This window comes from Sciurus carolinensis, chromosome 17, assembly GCF_902686445.1.
Source record: "Sciurus carolinensis chromosome 17, mSciCar1.2, whole genome shotgun sequence".
In the NCBI taxonomy this organism is placed as follows: Eukaryota; Metazoa; Chordata; class Mammalia; order Rodentia; family Sciuridae; genus Sciurus; species Sciurus carolinensis.
In genome coordinates this window covers 2,580,041-2,604,597 of record NC_062229.1, presented here as the reverse complement: position 1 = coordinate 2,604,597, position 24,557 = coordinate 2,580,041, and the positions used below count along the sequence as shown (strand labels likewise).

The following is a 24,557-nucleotide window of genomic DNA, read 5'->3' as shown; positions in this document are numbered from 1 at the left end:
CTACCCTCTCTGGGCACCAGTTGCCCCACATCGTCTCCGTCTCCGAAGCGCCAGGAAGAAATTGGAGCTTAGGAAAGGTCCTCGAGATGACCCCTCGGCCCTGCAGGAGGCAGGGGTCAAAGGACAGAGAGCAGAGAAGGGTCTGGACCAAACCACCCCACTCCCCGACCCCAGGCGGTAGGCGGTTAGCTCTCCGAGGGACCAGCTGGGCGGATTTATCTGGCGCATCTGCCGCCCGAGCAGCTGCCGCTCTGGGGGGGCCGGAGGGGGACTCGGGACGAGGGAAAAACCTGTCCGAGGAGAATCGCGTCTGCGCCGCCCAGCTGCCGGCTCCGGCTGGGGGACGCCCGAGGCCCCGCGACCCCGGCCCCTCCCCCGCCGCGACCGCCTCCCCCCACGTGCCTCTGGGGGAGGGGGCGTCGGGGAGGCCCTGACGTCACGCGCGGTCTCGGCCAATCGCCGCTGCCCTTTCCGACCCCCAGGGGATTCCCTGGCCGGAGCCGGGACCCGGGGCGCGACGGAGCACCTGCGGCCGCGGGGACCCCGGCCTGGGCTCCGGAGTGCGCGCACCCGGCGGGGTTCACCGAGGCTGGGCCCCGGGGAGGCGGGGGCGGGGCCCAGGTGACCCCCAAGAGGCTGCCCCCGCTGTGGCTCCAGCCGGGCCCAGAGAGGGCAGACACCCGCGGGAGCCACACAGCAGGGCGGCGGGCGGGGCTGACCTCCCCGCAGGCGCGGGCGCAGGGAGCCGGCCGGCCTCACCCTGGCCAGGGCCCTGCCGGCCGCCGGCCCCCTCGGGGTCTCCCCCGGCCCCCTCGGACCCCGGGCCGGGGCCGGGCCGCGCTGGGAGGAAGGTGTCGGGAGCCGCGGGCGCCCGCAAAACCCGCCCTGGAATCCTTGCGGTCGGAGCAGGATGAAGCGCAGCGCGGCGCAGGCCGCGGGTCCGGGCCGGGAAACTGAGGCCGGGGGCGGGGCTTCCCCAGTGTCCCACGGCTAGGGGGACGCTGCAGGCTCCGGTGACCTCGGGCGAGGCCTGCCCCTCACGGGGCCTCCCTGGCTCACCCTGAGGGCCAGCCGCGAACTTCCGTCACCCTCCTCCAGGTCAGGGCGCAGACAGCCAGGAGCCCGGGGCGGGGGGAGCGAGCAGCCCGGCCTGACCTTGCCCTGGTCCAGGGCATGAAAGACCCATTCATGGTCGCAAAGCCTGGGTGGCAGCTGAGCTGGCCGCGGGGGTGGGGCCTCCCTCAGGGCCTTTGTCCAAGCAGGTCTCAGCCTACAACGCCCTTCCCTCAACACCCCTACCCCGCCCCATGTGCTCTGCCGAGTCTATCAGTGGTCCTCCCGAAGTGCCAGTGACAAGCCCCCGCAGGCCTCCTAGGTCCAGGCCCCCACAGTACCCGGTGCATCTTGACCTGGGTCTGTACTTTGAGCTCCGCAGCCCCAGGTTCCTCTGCCTCCTTGACTGCACTCTGCCCGCGGGCAGGTTGGTCTTGAGTTGCCCAGTTCAGGACTTGGCACACATTTGGCACTCCTTCAATGCCTGTTGGATGAATGGGGTGCAGGGCGGTCCAGAGGGGCCAGGGCTGCAGGTTCGGGAGGGCGAGCCTGGGCCGGTGCAGCACAGGTAATGGCCAGCGTCTGGACGTGAGTGTGGCCGGCCCGCGGGGGTGCCGGGTCCCTGGCTGCATACAGCAGGTGCTGTGGCTAATTTGCTTGGGAGGCTGGGGCAGCCGGAAGGCTGTGAGGGCAAAACCAGCCAGGAAGGCCCTGCTGCTTGGAGGTTTGTGGTCGCCTCAGTGGCCAGGAGCACACTGAGCCCTGGAAGACCCGGGCTGTCTCCATGGACGCCAGGGAGCCTGCAGTCTGCCCTGGGCCAGAGTGACCTGGGACCAGGGTTCTGTGCTGATACCCATGTCCTCTTCTGTGGCCACTGGAAAGTTGGCACACAGCTGGTCCAAGGCTCTTGGCATGCTGGGGGCCATGGATGGGACGTGGTGGTCCCAGCACACAGCAGCTGTGCAAGAAATGTCACTAAATACACAATAGTAAAGTGTCTGTGGAACACCAGCTGTACACCAGAGACACTGGAGCAACCAGGACAGCACCCAGTCCAGTGGGGGACGTCCCCAGCCATACGGGGAGGTGCTTTGGACAGAGGCAGACGGCAAGCTCTCTGCTCTCCTAATGACACCGGGGGCCAGGGAGGCCACGGAAACCTCAGTCCTGTCTTGGGATCTCAAGGGCAGTGGACAAGAGAGCGCCCCAGGGGCAGAAGAGAACCTGAACCCGCTAGGGGCCCTCTCTGAGCCAGACCCCATGGGCACTGGGAGAGAGGGACAGCTCCGAGGAACCAGACCCGTGGGCCTCAGAGACCTCTGCAGCCACTTTGCTGGGGTTCAAGTCCTCGTTCCGTTGGTGACCTTGGGCCAGACACCTCCCCGTGCCTCAGTTTCCTCACGTGTCGAGTGAGTGTTGCTAACGGGAAAGCTTGTGCGTAGAGTAAGTGACCTCATCCATGTTGGGGACCATCCGGCCACCGGTTATGCACCCACCCCGCCTGCAGGCCCACGGCTCTGATGGGGGTTGCAAGTTTGGCCAGAGAAGGCCGGGGCAGGAAAGGAGCCCACCACCTTGACAAAAGCAGGGTGACCCCCCCCCCGGGCCGCCCCTCCCGCGGCGCACCCACGCGGCTCCGCCCTCCGCTCCGCGCCGCCGCCGCTCCGCGCCGGGTTTTGCGCGGCTCCGGCCGGGCTTCGGGGCGGTGGGGGGCGCCGGGGAGGGGGCGGAGGTGGCGGAGCCGCGAGTCGCAGCGGCCGCCGCGGCGGCGGAGGAGATGGAGATGCGGCCGCGGCGCGCCCCCGGTCCGGCCGCCGCGCAGCGCCACCCCCGGAGCCGACGCCAGCGCGCCGGGGGCCGGGGCTGAGCCCCCTGCCCAGCCAGCGCGCGGCCGGGCGGACAGCGCCAGCCCCCCCGGGATGCCCGGCTGAGCGGCCGCGGGACAGGTGCGCGCACGGCCCGCGCCCCCGCCCGCCGCCCGCCGCCCGCCGCCCGCGCACTCGCGGCCCCGCGGCTCCGAGGTAAGCGCCCCGGGGCGTCTGCGCGAGGGGCCGGGGGCACCCCGGGGGTGTCGGGCGGCAGCCGCCGGGGCTGGTGGCCGGCTGGGGTGGCGGGGTCGGGCGCGGGGACGGGGCCCGAGGGCCCGCAGCCGCACTGGCTGGCCCTGGGCCGGGGAGGGGGCGCGGGGCGCGCGGTAGCGCGCGGACCCAGCGGCGGCGCATCTGGGCGGGGGCAGGTTTTGGGGGTCCCTGCGGGCGGCAGCGCGGCGTCCGCGAGCCCCGCCTGGAGGGGCTGGATCTGGGCCTGGGGCGCCGGAGGCGGCTCCATCGCGGGGGTGTCTGGTGGCGCCGCAGCGGGGGCCGGGGTCGTGCACTGGGGGCCTGATGGGGAGCCGTGATGGGTTCCGCCGGGCCCGCGGCGGGGGTGATCGTGTCCCTGGGGGGCCGTGGGAGGCAGGAGAGCGGGGGCTCGCGGCTGCGCCGCCGGAGCTGGATTCGGGCCCAGGTGGGGGCTCGCGCGGGCGGGCGGGCGGGGGCCTGCTGGCCCGAGGGTGGCGGGGTGGGGGGCGGGGCCCAGAGCTAAGTCGAGGCGACCCGGGGCTGGCGCGGTGGTCCCGACGCGCCGAGGCCCTCCGCCGGCTCCGCGGTCCGGCCGCCGCACCTTGGGCGCCCGAGTCCTCCCGGCCTCCTGCCTGGCCCAGACCAGAACGAGTCCCGGCCCGGACCGCGGGGAGGAGCCGCGGTGCGGGGACAGGCCAGGCCGGTCCGGATCCCCCCGCTGCAGTGGGAGCCTGGGGGTTCGGGGCCCCCCAAGAGCTGACAAAGGGACAAAGAAAATGTCTCTCTCCAGGCGCGCCGAGCTGGGTGGGGGGCGCGGAGTGTGGACCCCCGCCCGCGGGCGCTGATTGGTCCCTGGGGCGGGGGTCACGTGCCCCCCAATCCTGCTCTCCGCCTCCGGGAGTTTGGGGCACCTCCCGGAGGGGGCGCTGCTGTGGTGAACCCCCACCCTTGCCCCAGACCTGCGAACACTACCGCCCGGAGTGTTTGCAAGAGTCCTGGGGTTGGGGGACGGATTCGCAGACCTCGCCGGAACCCGCCTCTCTGGCTCAAGTCTTTGACCTCCTCCACCGAGGTTGTCATCTGTGACCCCGACTGGAAGGGAACCGGAGTTTGGGATTACAGGAGGATGCGCTCCAGCTTTGAGGGGCCTGGGTTTAAGTCTAAGGGGGAAGGAACTGGGGGACTAATGACCGGTGTGACGGAGGAGGACCCCAGCCCCATTTGCACAATTGCATTTCCTCATATTTTTCTGGGTTCCCTCTGCTTCCCAAGGCACCCAGATTCCCTCTCCAGCAGAAAAATCCAGTGCCCCTGGGGCAGCCCCACGGACCAGCCCCTCCCCCACTGACAGCACAGGCTCTCCAGGTGGAATTTTAGGGGTGGGGAGATGGCCAGGGTCCAGGGGAGGGTCAGGGCCCATCTGGGAAGGTTCCTAAAAGCTCCAGGAAGTGGCTGGGGGCCCCCGCCACCCACTTGGGATGCCCTGGATACTGAGCAGGTGGCTGTCTGTAGTGTGCCCACCCTGAACCTGCACATTCCCAAGAGCAGGAGGCCAAAGTGAGGCCCAGGGAGCCCTGGGTGAGCAGGAGGGAGCCCCGGCCTGCCTGCTCCGAGGAGCCAGACGGGGCCGTTCCCTTCCCCAGCCAAGGGTCGCCCTGGACCCCACCTCAGAGGTCTGGTTCTAACTCCTGTCAGATGGGGGTGCCTGCTCCCCACTCCCCGACTGGCAGGAATTAGAGCTGGACCTTCGAGAGAAGGACCCTGCTGAGTGTCCTTAGGCAGGTCACTCGCCCTCTCTGTGCAGTCTCCCTGGAAGATGCTCTTCGGGTTTAGGACTTGATTCTGCTTCTGCTTCCACCTGCCAGGTCCCCAGGGTCCTCAGCCTCTTCTGCTCTGAGGTGGGAAGGGTGCGTCTCCGCAGTCAGCCCGGTGCGGGCGGCTCCGGCCGTGGACGGCTCCGTGTCTTCAGGGGCACCCGGGACTCAAGGCAGCAGTGGTGGGGTTACCTGGGGCGGGCCTGGAGGGCGAGCCAAACTGCCCTTGGGAAGGTGACGGTGACGTCAGCTGGCAGTGCAGGTGAACTGGGCCCCGGGGACTGGGGACGTGCCGGTCGCTGCTCATCTCCAGGGGAGGTGTCCTGAGCTGGCCCTGGGTGTGGCCCGGACTGTGACGCTGGGGGAGAAACTCCAGACCAGGGGTCCGGAGAGGCCGGCGCGGACGCCGGGCAGGCTGCCTGGAGGAGGGGTGCTGGCGCTGGGCTGGTGGAGGGCCCGGGTGGGAGCCCGAGGCGGAGTGAGAGTGGGCGCCGGTGAGGAGGAGGCCCCGCGCGGTGGCCGGTGGCCGAGCTCCAGCTTCGTGCCGGGTACTCTGGGCTCTGCACCCTCTCCGCCGCGGGCTGTCCTGGCAGCCGTGAGACCCAGGGACCCGCCCGCGAGCTGTGGCCCTCGGCCGCGTCCTCCAGCCCTGAGCCTTCCGCGGCCCTGGGGGGCGGTCACTCTCCCCCGCTGCAGGGAACGTTGAGGCTGATGGCTGCTGAGGACACAGGGCCGGCCACCTGCCGGGGCCTGCAGGGGTCCATGGGGTCGCCTGGCCTCCACCACTGAGCGGACGCGGTGGGTCAGTGCCGGCCACCTCTCCTCCAGGAGGCCCAGGTCAGGTGTGGACGTTACAAGGTGGCCTGGCAGCCTGGGGACCCCTCCTGGAGCCCCCTGGATGACACGTGTCCCCCGCTGGGAGCTGGGCCCAGTCCACTGAGGACCACGTTTCCCAGGATGCACCTCGAGCCTGCCCGGCTGGGCCTCCAAGGGGGAACTTGCGAGGGAACTTGGCAGAACTGGAGCTCGGAGGAGGAGCAGGGGTTCTCGGTGGGCCTTGGTTCAGGGGGACAGTCAGCCAGTGCTCCCTGGCTCCCCTGCAGTGGCCCATGCCCGAGTTACCAGGATCCCAGACAAGGCATCTTAGCTCTGGTGTCTAGTGGACCTTCAGAGGTTTCCAGACTAGGGCAGAGGAAACAGGTGCTGGCCCCCTCTGCCTCATGGACAGGAGGAGGAGGGTGGAGAAGGGGCGCTGCATCCGGGGCCCTGAGGGATGTGTAGGAGTTTGCAGGGAAGAGACCAGCTTCCGGCCAGTGGCGGAAGCCCCTTCTTCTCGTGGGAACTGGCCCTCCCTTCCCCGCTGGCCAAGCTGCGAGAGCCCCTGGGGCAGCAGAGGGCATTGAACCAGCTTCCCTGAGCTTGGACCCCTCTCCTCTCCCTGGTGCCCCTTCTCCGAGTCCAGTGTCCCCATCTGTCAACAGAGGCCATGACCAAGGCAGTTGGGCCCTGCCCTGTGGCCTGCAGCAGGTGGGGCCCTGGGCACGAGAAGTAAACAAGGCCAGGAGCGTGGTGCGTGCCCTGGAGGTGGAGGCCGGGGCTCAGGGGTGGGCCGCGCGCTCGGGGTGTCAGGGAGGCTGTGTCTGAGGAGGTGACATGCAGGGATCTTGAGGGGCTGCACTCCGGGCGAGGGCACAGCGTGCAAGACCCAGGGGCAGGAGGAGCCTGGCATATTGGAGGCAGAGGGAGGAGTCCCTGTGGCCAGAGCAGAGGGAAGAGGGCAGGTCCTGCAGGGCCCTGTGGGCTCCAGGAGGACTTGGTTTGGGCCCTGAGGGGACGGGAGCCTGACTCCGGGGCCTCTGGCGCCCTCTGGTGGCCGCTGCAGGAGCACAGCCGGGTGCGGGCGGAGGGACCAGCCGGGAGGCCACTGCCGGTCCAGCAGTCCCCACTACCAGCGGGCAGAACAGTGGGTGGGAACGAGGGCCGTCCCTGCGGCAGCTGCGTGGAGTCGCAGCCCGGGAAGCTGCTAGTGGACAGAGGAGAGCTGGGTTCGCTGCGGTTAGAGCCTGCTCGGGGCCACTTCCTGCCTGTGCAGCTTGGGCCTGGGTCTCCTCACCTGTTGCAGTCAGCACGGTGCCCACCTCCCTGGCTCCCCCAAAGTCCAGCCCAGGGCTGGAAGCGCGGGCAGGGCTCTGCTGATCTGCTCTGGCCGCCCTGGAAGGCCAGTTCCGGAGGCCGCCCCGCACCCGGCCCTGCTCCTTGCCATTCCTCCCCTGCCCCTCCTGCTGCTCCACCGTCATCTGCCAGCCTCTCCCCGGTTCCTGAGCCCTGACTCACCAGGACTTGTGGTCCACTCTGACCCAGGGTCTCCCCCGACGGTTGTCTTCTTGCAGTTCCTGGGCAGTGGGTCCTGTCCCCAGCGGCCCCTCCTGTCTCCGCCCCTGTCTCTCAGAGGCTCCTTCTCCAGGACTCCCATCTTGGTACTGCCTCGCTTGGGGACCCCTGCGTCCTTCCAAACAGGGCCTCTGCAAGGGGCATGAGGGGGTGGATTCTGGACGGGGCCTCGGGTGGAGAAGAGCTCTCAGGCCCAGGTTGCCCCCAGGCTTCTCCCAGATCAAGGCCCCCAAGGGCAGGACCCCAAAGTGCAGCCCCTAAGACAAAACTGGAGCTCCCACCGTCCCCCGATGGGCTCCCAGGGCAGTGCCCGTCTGTCCCCAGGCCTGCGGGCTTCCCGCACGGGCATCTGTGGGTTCTGACCCCAGCCCGTCCCAGGGTCCTCGGGTCTGCTGCCCCTCAGGCCGGCACCGGCCGGGTGTAAATGACACTTTGATTTCCTGTCGCACCCCAACCCTAATTAGGAGCTGCTGCTTCCGATTTGCCTCCTGGCGGCCCGTTTCCAAACAGTGATTAAGTTAATTAGCGGGGCCCCCTCCCCCGCCTCCTGGGGACCTGTCGGTGTCCCCACTTGAGGCCCTGCCTCTGCCACCTCGTCTCCCTTGCTCCCCCAGTGGCCCAGGGCTAGGGCCAGCCTTTCTGGGTCTCCACGTTCTATTTGTAAAACGCCTCCTTCGGCTGGGCCACTGTGGAGGACAGAGGGCACCCTGCGAGCACTCCGTAGAAGGGTCAGCGAGAGGCAAGACAGCTGGTGGTCTCAGCTCCCCATGTGCTGTGTGACCTCAGCCAAGCGGCCTCACCTCTCTGAGCTCCAACTTTCCCACCTGCACGAGGGTGGTGGCGCAGGTCTGAGGGCTGGGGCGGCGTGAAGCCCCGGTTGCACTGGCACCCAGTGGGCGCGCGGGGTCGGGAGCGAGCACACCCTTGCCCCCGGCTGGCGTCTGTTGGACACGAGTGCTGGCCCGGCGGGAGGCCACAGGGACACCCTGCCCCCACGGCGCCAAAATCCTCAGCCCCGGTGTGCGGAGGGAGACAGGTGGGGCGGCGGAGGGCGTGGCCGGCTGCCGGGCGCCACGCGGTCGTGGCTCACGTGCCCTTGGTGTCCCCAGGGACCGCCACCCAGGAGGGCTCGCTGACCGCGGCCAGAGGAGGCGGGAGGAGCTGCGGGCTCGGGCAGGGCCACGTCCCTCTGGCCTTCCTGCCAATTCCTGGACAGCCCTGGGCCGGCTGGGCTGCCGCGGGGCCTCCAGGCAGCTGGAGGAGGCGACTGTAAGCAGAGCCGGTAACCAGACCTGCCCGGCGCGGGGGCCTGGTGGCCTGGCCAGTTACTCGATCCCCCTGGGGACACCGGCCCTGGAGCTGGATCCTGGGGTGGCCAGGCGGACAGGGAGCCCCTTCCACGCTCTGCAGACAGGCACCCCATACTTGGTGGGGCAGACGGAGGAACGGAAGCTCCAAGCCTGGCCAGGGGCCCTGGGGCCCTTACCGTCCTGTGCAGAGGCCCAGAGAGGGTGAGCTGCTGGCCGAGGTCACACAGCAAGGTCATTGGACCTGCAGAAAACACTGTGGCTGGGGCCCTGTTTCAGGAATGAGAAGAAGGAGAAGCCTAGGCATCGCCTGTGACAGGCCAGCCTCACAGCCCGGACCGTCCTGCCGTCGCTCTAGGCGTCCGACCCCTAGGCCCTAGGTGCTGGCCTTGCGGCTCCCTTCTCTTGGAGTACCACCCCTGTCCCACCACCTGCCTGTCCCACCACCTACCTGTCTACACTGCCTCCCCGTCTACACCGCCTCCCCGTCTACACCGCCTCCCTGTCTACACTGCCTCCCTGTCCCACCACCTGCCCCCGTCTACACCGCCTCCCCGTCTACACCGCCTCCCTGTCCCACCACCTGTCCCCGTCTACACCGCCTCCCCGTCTACACCGCCTCCCTGTCCCACCACCTGCCCCCGTCTACACCGCCTCCCCGTCTACACCGCCTCCCTGTCCCACCACCTGCCCCCGTCTACACCGCCTCCCCGTCTACACCGCCTCCCTGTCCCACCACCTGCCCCCGTCTACACCGCCTCCCTGTCTACACTGCCTCCCTGTCCCACCACCTGCCCCCGTCTACACCGCCTCCCTGTCCCACCACCTGCCCCCGTCTACACCGCCTCCCTGTCTACACTGCCTCCCTGTCCCACCACCTGCCCCCGTCTACACCACCTCCCTGTCTACACTGCCTCCCTGTCTACACTGCCTCCCTGTCTACACTGCCTCCCTGTCCCACCACCTGCCCCTGTCTACACCGCCTCCCTGTCTACACTGCCTCCCTGTCCCACCACCTGCCCCTGTCTACACCACCTCCCTGTCCCACCACCTGCCCCTGTCTACACTGCCTCCCTGTCTACACTGCCTCCCTGTCCCACCACCTGCCCCTGTCTACACCACCTCCCTGTCTACACCACCTGCCCCTGTCTACACCGCCTCCCCGTCTACACCACCTCCCTGTCTACACTGCCTCCCTGTCCCACCACCTGCCCCCGTCTACACCGCCTCCCCGTCTACACCGCCTCCCTGTCCCACCACCTGCCCCCGTCTACACCGCCTCCCTGTCTACACTGCCTCCCTGTCCCACCACCTGCCCCCGTCTACACCGCCTCCCTGTCTACACTGCCTCCCTGTCTACACTGCCTCCCTGTCTACACTGCCTCCCTGTCCCACCACCTGTCCCTGTCTACACCACCTCCCTGTCTACACCACCTGCCCCTGTCTACACTGCCTCCCTGTCTACACTGCCTCCCTGTCCCACCACCTGCCCCTGTCTACACCACCTCCCTGTCTACACCACCTGCCCCTGTCTACACCGCCTCCCTGTCTACACCGCCTCCTTGTCCCACCACCTTCCTGTCTACACCACCTCCCTGTCCCACCACCTCACTGGTTGCGCATTCCTGCTGGACGCTGCTGGCCTCCTGGCCGTGGCCTCGAGGGCTGGGCTCACGGTCACTGGGGCTTTCAGGTGGGAATAGGCCGGTCTCAGGGACCAGGCCGGGGTGTCCTTGCCAGGCGCCGGGAAGCCATGGGAGGGTCTAGAGCAGGGCTTGCTTGGTGGCATCTGGGGACGTGTGGTGTCACACTGGGAGCTCCTGGCACAGAGTGGGCAGAGGCCGGGGTGCCACCAGCCCCTGCAGGGCCTGGGAGTGGCTGTCCCTGGTCACGCAGCTTCAGGAGGGGAGCGGGGTTTGAACCTGGGCCACAGGTCTGTCCAGCCAACCTGGGTGTTGACTGTCCACCCTCCTTCTGGGCCTCCGTGTCCCCTGCCAGCCAGGGAGGTGGGGCTGCCCGGCAGTCAGACGTGGCACTGGCCTGTGTCCCCCGATCTGGACAGCAGGACAGCCACCAGCCGGCTCCTGGCAGCGGCTCTCGGCCTGCGGGACACGCGGCTTGTGGCTGCTGTGGCTGGGGACACGTGCCATGCCTGGAGGGCCCACTGCGTTTGTTCGGGTACAGCGAGCAATTATTGAGCACCAAGGGTGTGCGAGACGCAGAGGAACACGTCGCTGGCAAGGCGTGCCCAGCCCTGCCTTCGGGCCGTGGTCTGGCGCACAGGCCGGCCCTGAACAGCCCCTGGTGGTGGTGACTTTCCCGGGGACCCAGCAGAACAGGCCCCTGCGGCAGCGGCTGGGAGGCCCCTGCGTTGCTGACCGGCCCGGGCAAGGCCCCTGCCCTGGGCGAGGGCCACGCTCAGCAGAGCAGAGAGCCAGCAAGTCAGAGCTCGGAGACTGAGGGGTAACCTGGGAGGACAGGCTTCTAGCGTCCAGGGGGCCCAGGGGGGACTCTGCAAAGACGTGACATTTCAGCAAAGACCCAGAGTGAGAAAATGAGTTACGACAGCGTCCAGGGTGGACAAACGGCCGTGCCAAGGTCCGGAGGCAGGACGCAGCCTGGAGGGTCGGAGGCACAGCCAGGGCCCGGGGGGCGGAGCAGAGGGAACAAGGGAGGGAGGGGACAGGGCAGGTCCTGCCGGGCCCTGAGGGGGGCAGCCTGGGGGACTCTGGGCAGAGGGCCCTGAGTCAGGTGTCACAGGAGCCCTCTAGTGTCCAGGACCGTCTGGGCTGAGGGCAGGAGTGGCCGAGCTGTACCAGTGGCTGCCCTGCAGTGGACCGGGCAGTGGTGGCAACTCTGGATGCCCCTGGCGTGCGGGGCGAGCGGGAGGGGTGGACGCCTCGGCCCTGTGGGCGCGGCCCCATGAGGAGCTGCGGGGCTGTGTTGTCCCTTTGGAACTTTCCAGTCCACCCTAGGATGTGTCCTGGAGTGGGGCCACCGGAGTGGGGCCACCGCTGCCCAGGAGCCCAGGGCCTTCGGCTGGCCGGCCAGGGCGTGTGTCCTCAGCGGGCCCGCGTGTCCTCAGCTCAGGCGGCCGGGCCGGGCAGCACCCAGGGCGCCGCGAGACGAGGCGTGGGGGAGGGCGGGCGGGCGGCAGGGCCCTGGGGTCTATGGAGAGGGGCAGAGGGGCTCTGGAGGTGGCGCCAAGGCCCGGCCACCCCGGGCCAGGGTCCACCGAGGCCGCCGCCTGGGGTGGCCGCAGCAAGGCTGGGATGCCAGGTCCAGGTCTGCCCAGCTGGCCCGCAGGCCCCGCCTCGCTCCGTGGCCCGAGCCGTCCCCTCTACAGGGTGCTGGGGACACGTGGCCAGGACAGACCAGCCGTGCCCGCCAGGCTCACCGTCCCACAGGGGACAGGATGCTGAGCGGGGACCCTGCCCGGCGGGTAGGGGCTGGTGTGGGAAGGCTTCCTGGGGGTGGCGCCCCCATCCCAGAGCCAGGATGTGCCAGGCGGGGAGCAGCACCCACGCGAGGCAGGGAGGCCGCAGGCGAGCGGGCACTGCGGCTCCAGGGCACCTGGGAGCCACGGAGGGACGCAGAGCAGGGGAGGCGGCCCACGCCCGGGAACTGCTGGCTGCAGTGGGTGGAGGCAGGGCCCCACCCGGGGAGGCCACCTGGTGGACAGCCACACCTGGGGCAGAGGCAGGGCCAGCGCGGCGGGCTCAGGGACCGTGGGCCATGCCAAGTCCCAGGCCAGACGCAAGGGGTCTTGGGGCCCGGGATGCACGTCCGGGCCGGGCTGGGCAGTGCGGGCGCCGAGGACCCTCCTCACCTGAGCAGGGGCTTACAAGGCCAAGAGAGGGTCTTCTGTGAGGCCCCCACCCGGGACTCAGTCTGCCTGTCTGTGAACCGGGCACAGAGTCGCCGCTGGCCCTCAGGGTGGTGGCTGAGCCACTGGGCTGGCTCGTGACCCCTGCTCTTGTGACTGGGCCTGGCCCTGGGTCCTCCTGGGACACACCACAGCCCCTAGTCCAGCCTCAGCTTCCGCATCCCCAGATGGACCCCGCTAGAGCGCGGGGTTGCCGCGAAGGGGTTCCTGGAAAACACCCAGGCCAGCCGCTCCTCCTCGGGACAGCCCAGCAACAGCAGCAGTATTACGAGCACTTATGAGCACCGACTGTATGCCAGGCACCGTGCCACACAGGCTGCTAAGGTTGGGAGCATCACTGTTTGACAGCTGAGGAGACACCTAGAGAGGGTGAGCTCCCTGTTCAAGGTCGCCCAGCACGGAAGAGACGGAGCCGGGGTCTGAACCCTCGCAGCCTGGCTCCAGAGCCTGGTCCAAGCCACGGGGCTGCACCGCAATGAGTGGGAAGTGGTTTCATTAAGTTTCTGCAGGAAAACGTTAGCCTGACAAATAGAAGAAACCAACATGGGATAAAAAGTACGCCACCTCCAGGGTGGCCCAACCAGAGACTGAGGAGGCTGAGGCAGGAGGATCGCAAGATCGAGGCCAGCCCCTGCAATTTAGGAAGACCTTGTCTCAAAAAATAAAAAGGGCTGGGGTGCAGCTCAGTGGTGGAGCACCCTGGGCTCCGTCCCCAGCAGCTCTCCCACAAAAAATGCCAAGACGGCCTGTGTTTCAGGACAGTGCCCACAGAAGGTGGCCCTGCCCACGCGCGGGCAGGGGTCCTGGGGCCCAGTGAGGGCCGGATGGGGGCACAGAGGTCATTCTCCCTGGATGCCGCCGGGAGGCAGGGGGCTGTGCTGCGGGGTGGGAGCCAGGGAGGGACGCTCTTGAGGACACAGGGCCGAGCCCAGGCACGTGTGACTGGCGTCCGCTGAGTCACAAATCCTGGAAGCTCAGGCCACAGGGAGGAAGCCGCGTGGTCCCTGCCGGGCCTTCCTGTTTGGGGCCCTGACTGCGTGGAGGCGGCGCCGGGTCGTGTTCTCAGCCACCTTCCCCGGCCGGGTCTCAGCGTCCTGAGCCACAGGGCCACCGGGTGGGGACACGTCCTGCTGCTCAGATGGGAAACTGAGGCACAAGGGCTTGCTGGAGACGTCCCCCAGCGAGCAGGCGGCTGGAATTTTCACTTGGGGCCTCTGGGACCAGGATGGCGCCCCTTTCTGGTAGGGAAGCGACCTGAACGGCTGGGCTCAGCGCTTGAGTCCCCTGCCACCCGTGGCCTTGTCCAGAAGGCTCCCCTGGTGGAGCAGGAGGGAGCGGTCCTCCCAGGCGGGGGGTCCCAGCACTCCCAGGGCCACCGAGGCCTGCAGGACTCTCCTGTGGGACCCCCTGGCTTGTGGCTGATAAACGCCTATGAAGCTTTGACTTTTTTTGGCGCCATTAAGATCACTCTGAGAATTTTTAAACATGCATTTTGAGATTACATTTTAATACGTTTTCAATTGCATCTATTATTGTGGTTATTGCTATTAGTTTTTAATTACCCGGCGCACCTTTGTTGAAGTCGTGCCTGCGCTTTCCCTCCGTGTGGCCATACAGCCCTGCCCTGTGCCGGCATCGTTACTATTATTGCCCTTGCTGTTATTTCATCTTGAAGCGGGGCTTCCGGGAGTGGGGGCTGGGCGGGCCTCGCGCGCCCTCTGCCGGCCGCGGATGGGACTGCAAGTCGCGCTGCTCACCGCCCCATCCCTCGCCGCAGGTGTCACCTCCCGCCACCTGGCCCTCGCCATGCGGACCGCGGGGGCGCCTCCTCCCTGCCCGGCCCTGATGCTCCTGCTGCTGCTACTGGGGGACTCCCAGGGCCTCTTCCCCGAGGAACCGCCACCGCTCAGCGTGGCCCCCAGGGACTGTGAGTCGGAAGATGGGGATCCTGGGGGAGGTCGAGTCCCACAGAGGGTCTCCTTCCAAATTGGGTTCCCTGGCCCTGCCAGGAGGGGGAGGCACCAAGTCAGGAACCAGTCTAGAAGGGCACGTGACCTCAGCTGCCCCTCCCCCCATCCCACCTTTGCTAGACCTGAACCACTACCCGGTGTTCGTGGGCGGCGGGCCTGGGCGCCTGGGCCCGGCAGAGGGCGCCGAAGACCTCAACATCCAGCGGGTGCTGCGGGTCAACAGGACACTGTTCATCGGGGACAGGTAAGGGGACTTCGGGGCGGCCCTGGCAGCGTGTGGGGTTGCCTGACTGGCCTACTGTTCAGCCGGGTTGCAGCTGTGTGACCCTGGTGTGCCGAGTGCTGCGAGGACAGCTAGGGTGACAAGTCACCGGCTGTCTTGGGGTTGGTAGATAGGATGCCCTGGGGGAGGGAGATCCCGTCAGCCATGAAAGAACCACCGGATGCCATGGGGATGTCAGGAGGGCTTCCCTGAGGATGTGACATCTGAGTTGAGACCCAAGTGAATTTCCCTCCATGGGGACCTCTGGGGAAGGACATTCCCGTTGAAGGGCAGAGGCTGTGCAAAGGCCCTGGGACAGGATGGAGCCTAGCCTGCAGGAGGAACAGCGAGGAGCCCTTGTGGCTGAAGCAGAGGGGTTGGGGTCAAGGCAGGGAGGGGATGGTCAGCTCGTAGAGGACCCTGTGGGCCGTGGGCAGGACTTGAGCAAGCCATGGAGGGCTGTGGGCAGAAGGGGGCTTGACTCAGGTGCTCACAGGTGCCCTCTGGTGCCTGCCATAGGGAGGACAGACTGAGCCCAGGACAGACGCTGGGAGGCCAGGGGCTCAGAATCTACTGGTCAGAGCTGGCAGCACTGGGTGCCAGGCTAGGGAGAAGCGTGGAGCTAGGGGAGTGCGGGGCTGGGAGATGGGGCCACCATTCGTGGGGTTGCGACAGCCCCTCAGGAGGCCAGGAGGCCCAGCCCTGGGACCACAAAGGAGAGCGGGAGGGAGGGGGTGCCCGAGAGGCACAACTGCCAGGGAGGCGGGGATAGGGCTGCTTGGGATGTGTTTCCAGGAAGCGGGGCCTTGAGGATGAGGATGGGCAGGTGGCCGCGGTTTTTACCCCTGGGAGGTAGGGGGTCGCTTCCTGTGTGGAGCCGAGTGGCAGGACGAGAGCTGAGGGACCCGAGGCGGAGGCGTGGCACAGTCCACTGCAGACGCGTGCCTCAGTCCGCTGCGATGGGGCGTCCGGGCTCCAGGTGGCCTGCAGGTGTGGGGAGGCCCGTTACAGGTGGGGACTGGGCTGTGAGGGCCAGCTCAGTGTGGGAGATGCTCATGGCAGAGGCGCTGGCCTGTGCCTGCGTGTCGCCGTGGGACAGCACGTCTGCGCGGGGCGGGTGCAGTGGGGGAGGGATGGCGGAGACCCCCGACCTCACCACCTCCACCCCTCGCACAGGGACAGCCTGTACCGGGTGGAGTTGGAGCCCCCCACATCCACGGAGCTGCGGTACCAGCGGGTGAGGAAGGGGCGCGCGCAGGACCGGGGATCTGTCAGAGGTCTGGGGCCAGGTGCACCGGCTCTTCCCAGCGGGGGCTGCTGGGGACCCCGCCCCGCTCACCACTCTCTGCCCGCAGAAGCTGACCTGGCGCTCCAACCCCAGCGACATAGACGTGTGTCGGATGAAGGGCAAGCAGGAGGTGAGCGGTCCCGGCCCCGCGCGGGGTCTTCCTTCCCCTCCATCCAGGCTGGGACCCTGGGGTTGCCCAGGTTGTGCCCAGGGGCCCCGCCCAGGGTCGCTGCTCCTCCTTCACCGGGCTAGGACCCTGTCGTCCCCTCCCCAGCCGGAACTTGCCCCCGAAACGTCCTCCGCTGTGGCCTCACCACAGCTGGGACCTTGCTATACCGCTGAAGCGACGCATTTCCTGGCCTCGGCCCTTCCCTGTCCGCTGCCCGGCCCCTGTCAGCCCCACCTGGTCGCTTGTGCTGGCCTCCCCATCCTGGCTCCTCCCTCGAGGCCACGGCTACCCCTCCACCCCAGCCACGCCCCATCACCGTCCCGGCCCCGCCCCATCACCTTCTCGATCCCGCCCCTTCACCGTCCCGGCCCCGCCCCACCACAGCCCAGCCACGCCCCGTCACCGTCCCGGCCCCGCCCCGTCACCATCCGGGCCCCGCCCTGTCACCATCCCGGCCCCGCCCCACCACAGCCCAGCCACGCCCCATCACCGTCCCGGCCCCGCCCCATCACCGTCCCGGCCCCGCCCCGTCACCATCCGGGCCCCGCCCCGTCACCATCCCGGCCCCGCCCCACCACAGCCCAGCCACGCCCACACCGGCTCCCGCTGCCCGCCCTCCCACCCTAGGCTGAGTGTCGGAACTTCGTCAAGGTGCTGCTGCTTCGTGACGAGTCCACGCTCTTCGTGTGCGGCTCCAACGCCTTCAACCCGGTGTGCGCCAACTACAGTGTGAGTGTGCCCTTCGGGGCCCCGCCAGCCCGGGGCCGGCCTCCAGGCCCTTCCCTGGGCCCTCTGCCGGCCATGACCCCCGTGGCCTCCTACAGGAAGCCTTGCTGGATCTGTACTCCCACCCAGCTCAAGAAGGGTCGGTGCTGTGTGGGAGCCAGGGCCGCTGAGGCTAGCTGACCTAGGAGCCAGTTATAGTGGTCACTGGGATGGACTCTGCGGTCCACTCACAGACCAGGGAACAGGTTAGGTGACTGGCCAAGGTCAAAGCAGTCCAGCAGTCCAGGGCGAAGCCAGGATTCCTCCTGGAGTGGAGGCCGGGGAAGCCGGATCTGCCACACAGGCCCATCTCCCCGCAGATGGACACGCTGCAGCCTCTCGGGGACAACATTAGTGGCATGGCCCGCTGTCCGTATGACCCCAAACATGCCAACGTGGCCCTCTTCTCAGGTGAGACCCCCTCTGACCGTGTCATCAGCCCCAGGCGTGGCAACTGGCACTCTCCATTCTTGAAGTTCAGGTCACTTAAAGGCAGCTGGGTGACCATTTATCTGTAAAAGGGGCAGCATCTCAGCCAAGGCAGGGGCTCACTGAGGGTCTGGACTCAGCCTGGGTCAGGGATTCCAGAGTCAGCTGGGCTTGGTCCTCAGCCAGCACTGGCTCAGCCTGGGGCCCACCCAGGGTTGGGACTAACCTGGCTCGGCCGCAGCCGGGCTTGGGATTTAGATGGTGAGCCCTGGCCTGGGGCCCCACCCAGCCTGGGGCTCTGCAGGTAGATCTCTCTCACCTCCCCTTCTCCACCCTGCCGCCACATCCAGACGGGATGCTCTTCACAGCCACCGTGACCGACTTCCTGGCCATCGACGCTGTCATCTACCGCAGCCTTGGGGACCGGCCCACCTTGCGCACCGTAAAGCATGACTCCAAGTGGTTCAAAGGTGAGGCTCGGCAGGGCAGTGAGCCAGACTGGGGCAGCTGACATTTCCCCGAATCCCCCCACCATAATAAGAGCTGAGGAGGGGACTCCCACCTCATCTTTGGAAACTACTGGACGTTTCCGTGTGTTTGTTTACTTCTCACTATTGTGGGGATGAACCCCAGGACTGTCCATGCCAGCCAGGCGCTCCGCCACCGGGCCATGTTCCCAGCCTTCTGCTGGCCTTAGGAAAAGGTTTGGATCTAAGTAGAACGTGCAGGCAGTGGGGGCTGGGATCGCAGGAGCTCGGCACCCCAACACACGAGGGAGGAAGGGGACAAAGAACAGCAGCCGTGGCCATCTGGAGGGGTGGACGTGGGGACGTTAAGCTTGTGACCTCTTCCCTCCCAAAAACATTTGAGCCTGGTTCATTTTGCCTGGTAGCCACCCCAGATACCCCCTTCACCATAAAAGATCACCCAGAGGTTAGGTTTGTGCCCCGCCCCGGAGAGCCCCGATGGCCCGGGGCTGGCCTGACTGCCCTGTCCTGCAGAGCCCTACTTTGTGCACGCGGTGGAGTGGGGCAGCCACGTCTACTTCTTCTTCCGGGAGATCGCCATGGAGTTCAACTACCTGGAGAAGGTGAGGCCCTGTTCCCCGGAGCCTGCGTGGGGGGGCACAGACCCAAGGGCTGTGGCGAGCGAAGTGGGTCGTGGGCCCAGTGGCCCTGCGGAGACCCCACGGGAGGCCACACGGTGCCCTCTGCTCCCCAGCCCCACCCTGCTCATCTGCTTCCTGCTTCTGACCTCTCACCCTGCTGCCCTCCGTCCGTCAGTCTGTCTTCCTGACCCCTGCTCGTCCGTCCCTCCTCCTCCCTCCTGCGCCCACTTCTTCCTCAGGCCCCTCGGCCTCCGTCTGACCCTCCTCCCCCACCACCAGCCCACTGTCCACCGGGCAGCCACGCAGCAGGAGGGCAGAGGGGTCACTTGCTGCTGAGCCCAGGGTCGGCCTCTTCCTTTGCCTGGGTGCCGGCGGCCTCCGCGGAGAGCCCAGAGGGGTCTCCGAGCAGCTGCGGGGCAGCGCGGCGGGGGCGGGCCCAGGCCCAGGCCCAGGCTCAGGCCCGCTGCCCCGGCTGCGGCAGGTGGTGGTGGCCCGCGTGGCGCGGGTGTGCAAGAACGACGTGGGCGGCTCGCCGCGCGTGCTGGAGAAGCAGTGGACCTCCTTCCTGAAGGCGCGGCTCAACTGCTCGGTGCCCGGGGACGCCCACTTCTACTTCAACGTGCTGCGGGCCGTCACGGGCGTGGTCAGCCTGGGCGGCCGGCCCGTCGTCCTGGCCGTCTTCTCCACCCCCAGCAACAGGTGGGCGCGGGGCCTCGGGACCCGGCGGGCAGAGGGGCGCGTGGCCCTCGCGTCCTCTGCTGTGGGCCGGGCGGGCTGGCAGGGCTGCCAGGGGAGGCTGCGCGTCGGGGAGGAAGCGCGAGGCCACCGGGCGCGGAGGCCGGAGGGCCAGGCCACGCGGGGTCGGGACTCCGTTCTGGGGGTGCTCGGCAGCCGCGGAGGCTGAGGAGCAGCCGTGGAGGTCGGGCCTGAGGCCTCGGGGGCCGGGTGCAGGCCCAGCGGGGTGCCCCGAGGGGCGGCCTCAGAGAAGCGGACGTGTCCAGCCAGGAGCGTGCGGGTGGGGTGGCCGGGAGAAGCGTGCCCGGGACCTGCGTCCAGCTGGGGACAGGGCGGCCGTGCGCCTCCGAGGCGCAGCGCCACCAGGCTGACCGGCGCCCTCCGTCTGACCCCAGCATCCCTGGCTCCGCCGTCTGCGCCTTTGACATGACGCAGGTGGCCGCTGTGTTTGAAGGCCGCTTTCGCGAGCAGAAGTCCCCTGAGTCCATCTGGACACCAGTGCCTGAGGATCAGGTGCCACGGCCCCGGTGAGAGCCCCCTGAACCAGGGACGGTGCCCGGTGGCGTCCGGTTCCCAGGACAGGCCCCGGGGGGTCCCTTGGCTGCCACTGAGTTCACCTGGGTCCGTTATGCAGAGGGGGTGCCGACGCCCTGGGGCAGCGTGGCGGGTGCCCGGCGGTCAGGCCCCTCCGTGGGGACCCGTCTGCCTGACCGGCCTCTGCCGCAGGCCTGGCTGCTGCGCTGCCCCGGGCACACAGTACAACGCCTCCAGCGCCCTGCCCGACGAGATCCTCAGCTTCGTCAAGACCCACCCGCTGATGGACGAGGCCGTGCCCTCGCTGGGCCACGCACCCTGGATCGTGCGGACCCTGATGCGGTCCGTGCTGGGGGCCAGGGGCTGGGGAGGAGGACAGGGCCCCCTGAGCCCGTGGAGGACACGGGGGTTGTCCTGGAGGGCCACACAATGCGGCTGAGCACCAGCCCCCGAGGCCACCAGAGCTGGAGAGGGAGGGAGAGGGGACAGACAGACAGGCCAAGGGCAGGGGATGGAGGGACAGAGGGAGAGAGGGGACAGACAGACAGGCCAAGGGCCAGGGATGGAGGGACAGAGGGAGAGAGGGGACGGACAGACAGGCCAAGGGCCAGGGATGGAGGGACAGAGGGAGAGAGGGTACGGACAGACAGACGGGCCAAGGGCCAGGGATGGAGGGACAGAGGGAGAGAGGGGACGGACAGACAGGCCAAGGGCCAGGGATGGAGGGACAGAGGGAGAGAGGGGACGGACAGACGGGCCAAGGGTCGGGGATGGAGGGACAGGGGAGAGAGGGGACGGACAGACAGACAGGCCAAGGGCAGGGGATGGAGGGACAGGGGAGAGAGGGGACGGACAGACAGACAGGCCAAGGGCAGGGGATGGAGGGACAGGGGAGAGAGGGGACGGACAGACAGACGGGCCAAGGGTCGGGGATGGAGGGACAGGGGAGAGAGGGGACGGACAGACGGGCCAAGGGCCGGGGCTGGAGGGACAGGGAGAGAGGGGACAGACAGACAGACAGGCCGACAGATGCCCATGGAGACGGATGCAGACCGCCTGGCCACCGCGGGTCTTCCTGTCCTGCTGGGACAGGGTGTCCTGGCACGGGCTTCTCTTCTGCACCTACGTGCTGCTGACCACGTGCTGGCGCCTGTCCCGTGTGCCCCGGGTGCTGCAGGGCCACCTGACGCCCTGCTCTGGCCTCCAGGCACCCGCTGACCCGAGTGGCTGTGGACGTGGGCGCTGGTCCCTGGGGCAACCAGACGGTGGTCTTCCTGGGCTCTGAGGTGGGCACTGTCCTCAAATTCCTCGTCCAGCCCAACACCAGTGTCTCAGGGACTGCTGGGCCCAGCGTCTTCCTGGAGGAGTTTGAGACCTACCGGCCGGACAGGTAAGTCCGGAGGCGGGAGGCGGCCGGTGGCCGGGCCAGGCGGGTGCACCAAGTCTCACATGGCGTCCTGCCTGCCCAGGTGCGGACGATCCGGCGGTGCTGAGTCAGGACAGCGGCTGCTGAGCCTGGAGCTGGACGCGGCCTCAGGTGGCCTGCTGGCGGCCTTCCCCCGCTGCGTGGTCCGCGTCCCTGTGGCCCGCTGCCAGCAGTACTCGGGGTGCATGAAGTGAGTACCGCCGGGGCACTGTGGGCGGGCAGCAGGGGAGGTGAGCATGGGGGGCAGCAGAGAACCAGACCGAGTCCAGGGCTCAGCAGCATCCTGACTCATTGAGCAATAAACTAAGCAGAGGGCACAGCTGCGCAAAGGCCCTGGGGCAGGACTGAGCCTGGCTTGTTGGAGGGACAGCAAGGAGCTGTGTGGCTGGAGCAGAGTGAGTGAAGGCGAGAGAGGAAGAGGGAGGCCGGGAGGGGACAGGGCAGGTCGTGCAGGGCCTTGTGGGCTGCAGGGAGGACTTGGGTTTCAACTCTGAGGAAGGTGGGAGCCATGGAGGACTGGACAGAGAAGGAAGGACTGACTCAGGTGGTCAGGGTGCCCTCTAGTGGTTGCTATGGGGAGGACAGTCTGGGGGGGCCCTGGGGAGTGGGGACCAGAGTGGAGGCTGGGAAGGTTGGAGGCCTGTCACAAGGTGGCACAGCCCTGGGCTCACCCTGCAGCACCCAGGCCCTGCCTGCTGTCATTGCAGACGTGACCTATAGCGCCGGAGTCGGGGACAGGGACTGGGGCCGGCCTGCCTCGCCACAGTCTTGGTCAGCTAATCTGCGCTCCTGTGGGGCCACAGTGGACTTTCCCAGGCCCCAGTTTCCTTACCTGTAAAAAGGGGAATGAATCCCCCCCCCCCAGACTGGCCAGGTGACAAGGCCTGGCACCCAGGGGCCCTGAGTGACTGTGGCGGGGTCCATTCTAGGAACTGTGTCGGCAGCCAGGACCCCTACTGCGGGTGGGCCCCCGATGGCTCCTGCGTCTTCCTCAGCCCCGGCACCAGGTACGGGGCAGGCGGGGCAGGCGCACCCACGACTCGCGCTCCTCCCTGCCGGCTGTGTGAGGGTCGCTGCTGACCGTGCTTCTGTCCCCCTGCCCTCCAGAGCCACCTTTGAGCAGGACGTATCCGGGGCCAGCACCTCAGGCTTAGGGGACTGCACAGGTAAGTGGTGAGAGGGAGCCGGCGGGGGCGGGGGCGGGGCGGGGGCGGGGCCACCCCAGTCCCCGCCCTCTCATGCCTGGGGGGTGCAGGGGTCCTGCCTGGCTGAGCGGTGGGGGAAGATGGATTCCAGGACAGACACCAGGAGACACGCCAAGGGACAGACGGGCCCGAAAGGGACAGGGACACCGTGAAGCAGACAGACGGGCAGGTTCTGAGAGGACAGGCAGGGTGGGGACAGGTGCCACCAGACCGACTGGCAGGCTTTGAGGCGGACAGAGAAGCCAGATGTGGTGGGCACGCCTGTCATCCCCGCTGCTCAGGAAGCCCGGGCAAAAGATGGCAAGTTCGAGGCCAGCCTCAGCCGCCTAGCAAGGCCGGCCTCAAGACAACGGCTGGGCGCACTCAGCGGAGGGCGCCTGGTTCAGTCCCTAGACCCGCCCCCGCCACAGGCAGGGCAGTGAACCGCGGAGACCCCAGCGGGCCCCAGCCGCGCCAGGCGGCAGCCCTCACCCGCGCTCCCCGCAGGCCTCCTGCGCGCCAGCCTCTCCGAGGAGCGGGCCGGGCTGGTGTCCGTGAACCTGCTGGTGACCTCGTCGGTGGCGGCCTTCGTGGTGGGCGCCGTGGTGTCCGGCTTCAGCGTGGGCTGGTTCGTGGGCCTGCGCGAGCGACGGGAGCTGGCCCGCCGCAAGGACAAGGAGGCCATCCTGGCGCACGGCGGCGGTGAGGCGGTGCTGAGCGTGAGCCGGCTGGGCGAGCGCCGCGCTGCGGGCCCTGGGGGCCGGGGCGGCAGCGCCGGGGGGCCGCCCGAGGCGCTGCTGGCGCCCCTGATGCAGAACGGCTGGACCAAGGCCACGCTGCTGCAGGGTCCGCAGGACCTGGACTCGGGGCTGCTGCCCACGCCCGAGCAGACGCCGCTGCCGCAGAAGCGCCTGCCCACGCCGCACCCGCACGCGCACGCCCTGGCGCCCCGCGCCTGGGACCACGGCCCCGCGCTGCTGTCCGCCTCCGCCTCGTCCTCGCTGCTGCTGCTGGCCCCGGCCCGCGCCCCCGAGCAGCCCCCCGCGCCGGCCGAGCCGGGCCCCGACGGCCGCCTCTGTGCCCCGCGCCCCGGCCGCGCCTCCCACGGCGACTTCCCGCTCACCCCCCACGCCAGCCCGGACCGCCGGCGGGTGGTGTCAGCGCCCACCGGCCCCTTGGACCCCGCCTTGGCCGCCGAAGGCCTTCCCCGGCCCTGGAGCCCACCCCCGACGGGCAGCCTCCGGAGGCCGGGCCCCCACGGCCCGCCGGCCGCCGCCCTGCGCCGCACGCACACGTTCAACAGCGGCGAGGGCCGGCCCGGGGACCGCCAGCGCGGCCGCCACGCCCGGCCCAGCACGGACTTGGCCCACCTCCTCCCCTATGGGGCGGGGGACAGGACTGCGCCCCCGGTGCCCTAGGCCGGGCCGCCGCCTTCGCAGTGCCAGCCACGGGACCGGGCCTGCGCCCGGGTGCTCGAGCCCCGCCCCGCCCTCGCGGGTCCCCTCGGCCACACGGAAGCACAAGAGCTCGCCGCCCCGCAGGGCCAAGGACGAGATGCGGGGCTGGCGGGAGGGCTGGTCGCGGACCCGGGTTTCTTCTGCAGTTTTCTAACTGATTGCACAACTCCGATCTCGGGGTGGCAGCCGGGGCTCCGGCGGTGGGGAGGGGCCACAGCTGCAGACCCGAGCCCCCCAGGTCCCTCCCCGACCCTGGCCCCTGGCGTGTGTGGGTGTGTGTGCGTGTGCATGCCGTGTTCGTGTGCAAGGGGCCGGGAAGGGAGGCGTGCGTGTGCGTGGCTGCGTGGGCTGCGGTGGGCCTGCGTGTCGGGTGGGCCGCAGGGCCGTGTGTGTGTCCATATGTGTCAGGCAGCCCCTGCCGCCTGGGCGTTGGCTGAGCCGACTCCGGGCTTCTGGAAGGCCGGGGCCTCCGAGGTGCCGGTTAGGAGTTTGCACCCACTTCCGTGGAGGGCAGCGGGACAGGCCGGGTGGCCGGGAGACGGGAGACCTGCCCGGAAGTCACACTGGCAGCAGCCGTCTAAAGGGCTGGGGGTCTGGGGGGCGGCAGAGGTGGGCGGGCCCCCCTGTAAATATGACCCCAGGGTGGGCAGAGAGTCCCATGCCACCCGTCCCCTTGTGACTTCCCTCAGCCTCCGGCTGACCATGCATGCACGTGGCCA

At 68.7% G+C, this 24,557-nt stretch overlaps 2 protein-coding genes across 3 annotated transcripts; one reads left to right on the top strand and one right to left on the bottom strand.

Moving 5' to 3' along the window:
• LOC124968945 (collagen alpha-1(I) chain-like) lies at window positions 1-7,224 on the bottom strand. Its single transcript, XM_047531767.1, has 7 exons — window positions 7,041-7,224; window positions 5,120-5,617; window positions 2,680-3,831; window positions 1,395-1,537; window positions 1,060-1,161; window positions 170-990; window positions 1-100 (listed from the first exon to the last, which is right to left on the bottom strand). Exons 1-7 carry the CDS (start codon window positions 7,222-7,224, stop codon window positions 1-3), a joined length of 3,000 nt encoding a protein of 999 aa, XP_047387723.1.
• Sema6b (semaphorin 6B) lies at window positions 2,799-24,557 on the top strand. 2 transcript variants are annotated; one of them, XM_047532537.1, is made up of 17 exons: window positions 2,799-3,074; window positions 14,289-14,438; window positions 14,602-14,725; window positions 15,920-15,980; window positions 16,099-16,161; window positions 16,828-16,929; window positions 17,286-17,376; window positions 17,745-17,864; window positions 18,396-18,484; window positions 18,984-19,201; window positions 19,633-19,764; window positions 19,964-20,113; window positions 20,979-21,161; window positions 21,241-21,387; window positions 22,127-22,204; window positions 22,305-22,363; window positions 22,889-24,557. In XM_047532537.1, exons 2-17 carry the CDS (start codon window positions 14,318-14,320, stop codon window positions 23,797-23,799), a joined length of 2,649 nt encoding a protein of 882 aa, XP_047388493.1. In that variant the 5' UTR covers window positions 2,799-3,074; window positions 14,289-14,317; the 3' UTR covers window positions 23,800-24,557. The 2 variants fall into 2 exon arrangements, with proteins under 2 accessions (XP_047388493.1, XP_047388492.1); XM_047532536.1 differs by lacking the exon at window positions 2,799-3,074 and adding an exon at window positions 13,554-13,752.

Coding starts and splice junctions, on each gene's coding strand:
- LOC124968945 (XM_047531767.1), bottom strand. CDS start 7,224: ATGACGGTGGAGCAGCAGGAGGGGCAGGGGAGGAATGGCAAGGAGCAG. Junction 991..1,059: donor GTTCGCGGCTGGCCCTCAGG/GTGAGCCAGGGA, acceptor GCGTCCCCCTAG/CCGTGGGACACTGGGGAAGC. Junction 101..169: donor CTAACCGCCTACCGCCTGGG/GTCGGGGAGTGG, acceptor TGCCTCCTGCAG/GGCCGAGGGGTCATCTCGAG.
- Sema6b (XM_047532536.1), top strand. Junction 16,162..16,827: donor GGATGAAGGGCAAGCAGGAG/GTGAGCGGTCCC, acceptor CTCCCACCCTAG/GCTGAGTGTCGGAACTTCGT. Junction 19,202..19,632: donor TTCTCCACCCCCAGCAACAG/GTGGGCGCGGGG, acceptor GTCTGACCCCAG/CATCCCTGGCTCCGCCGTCT.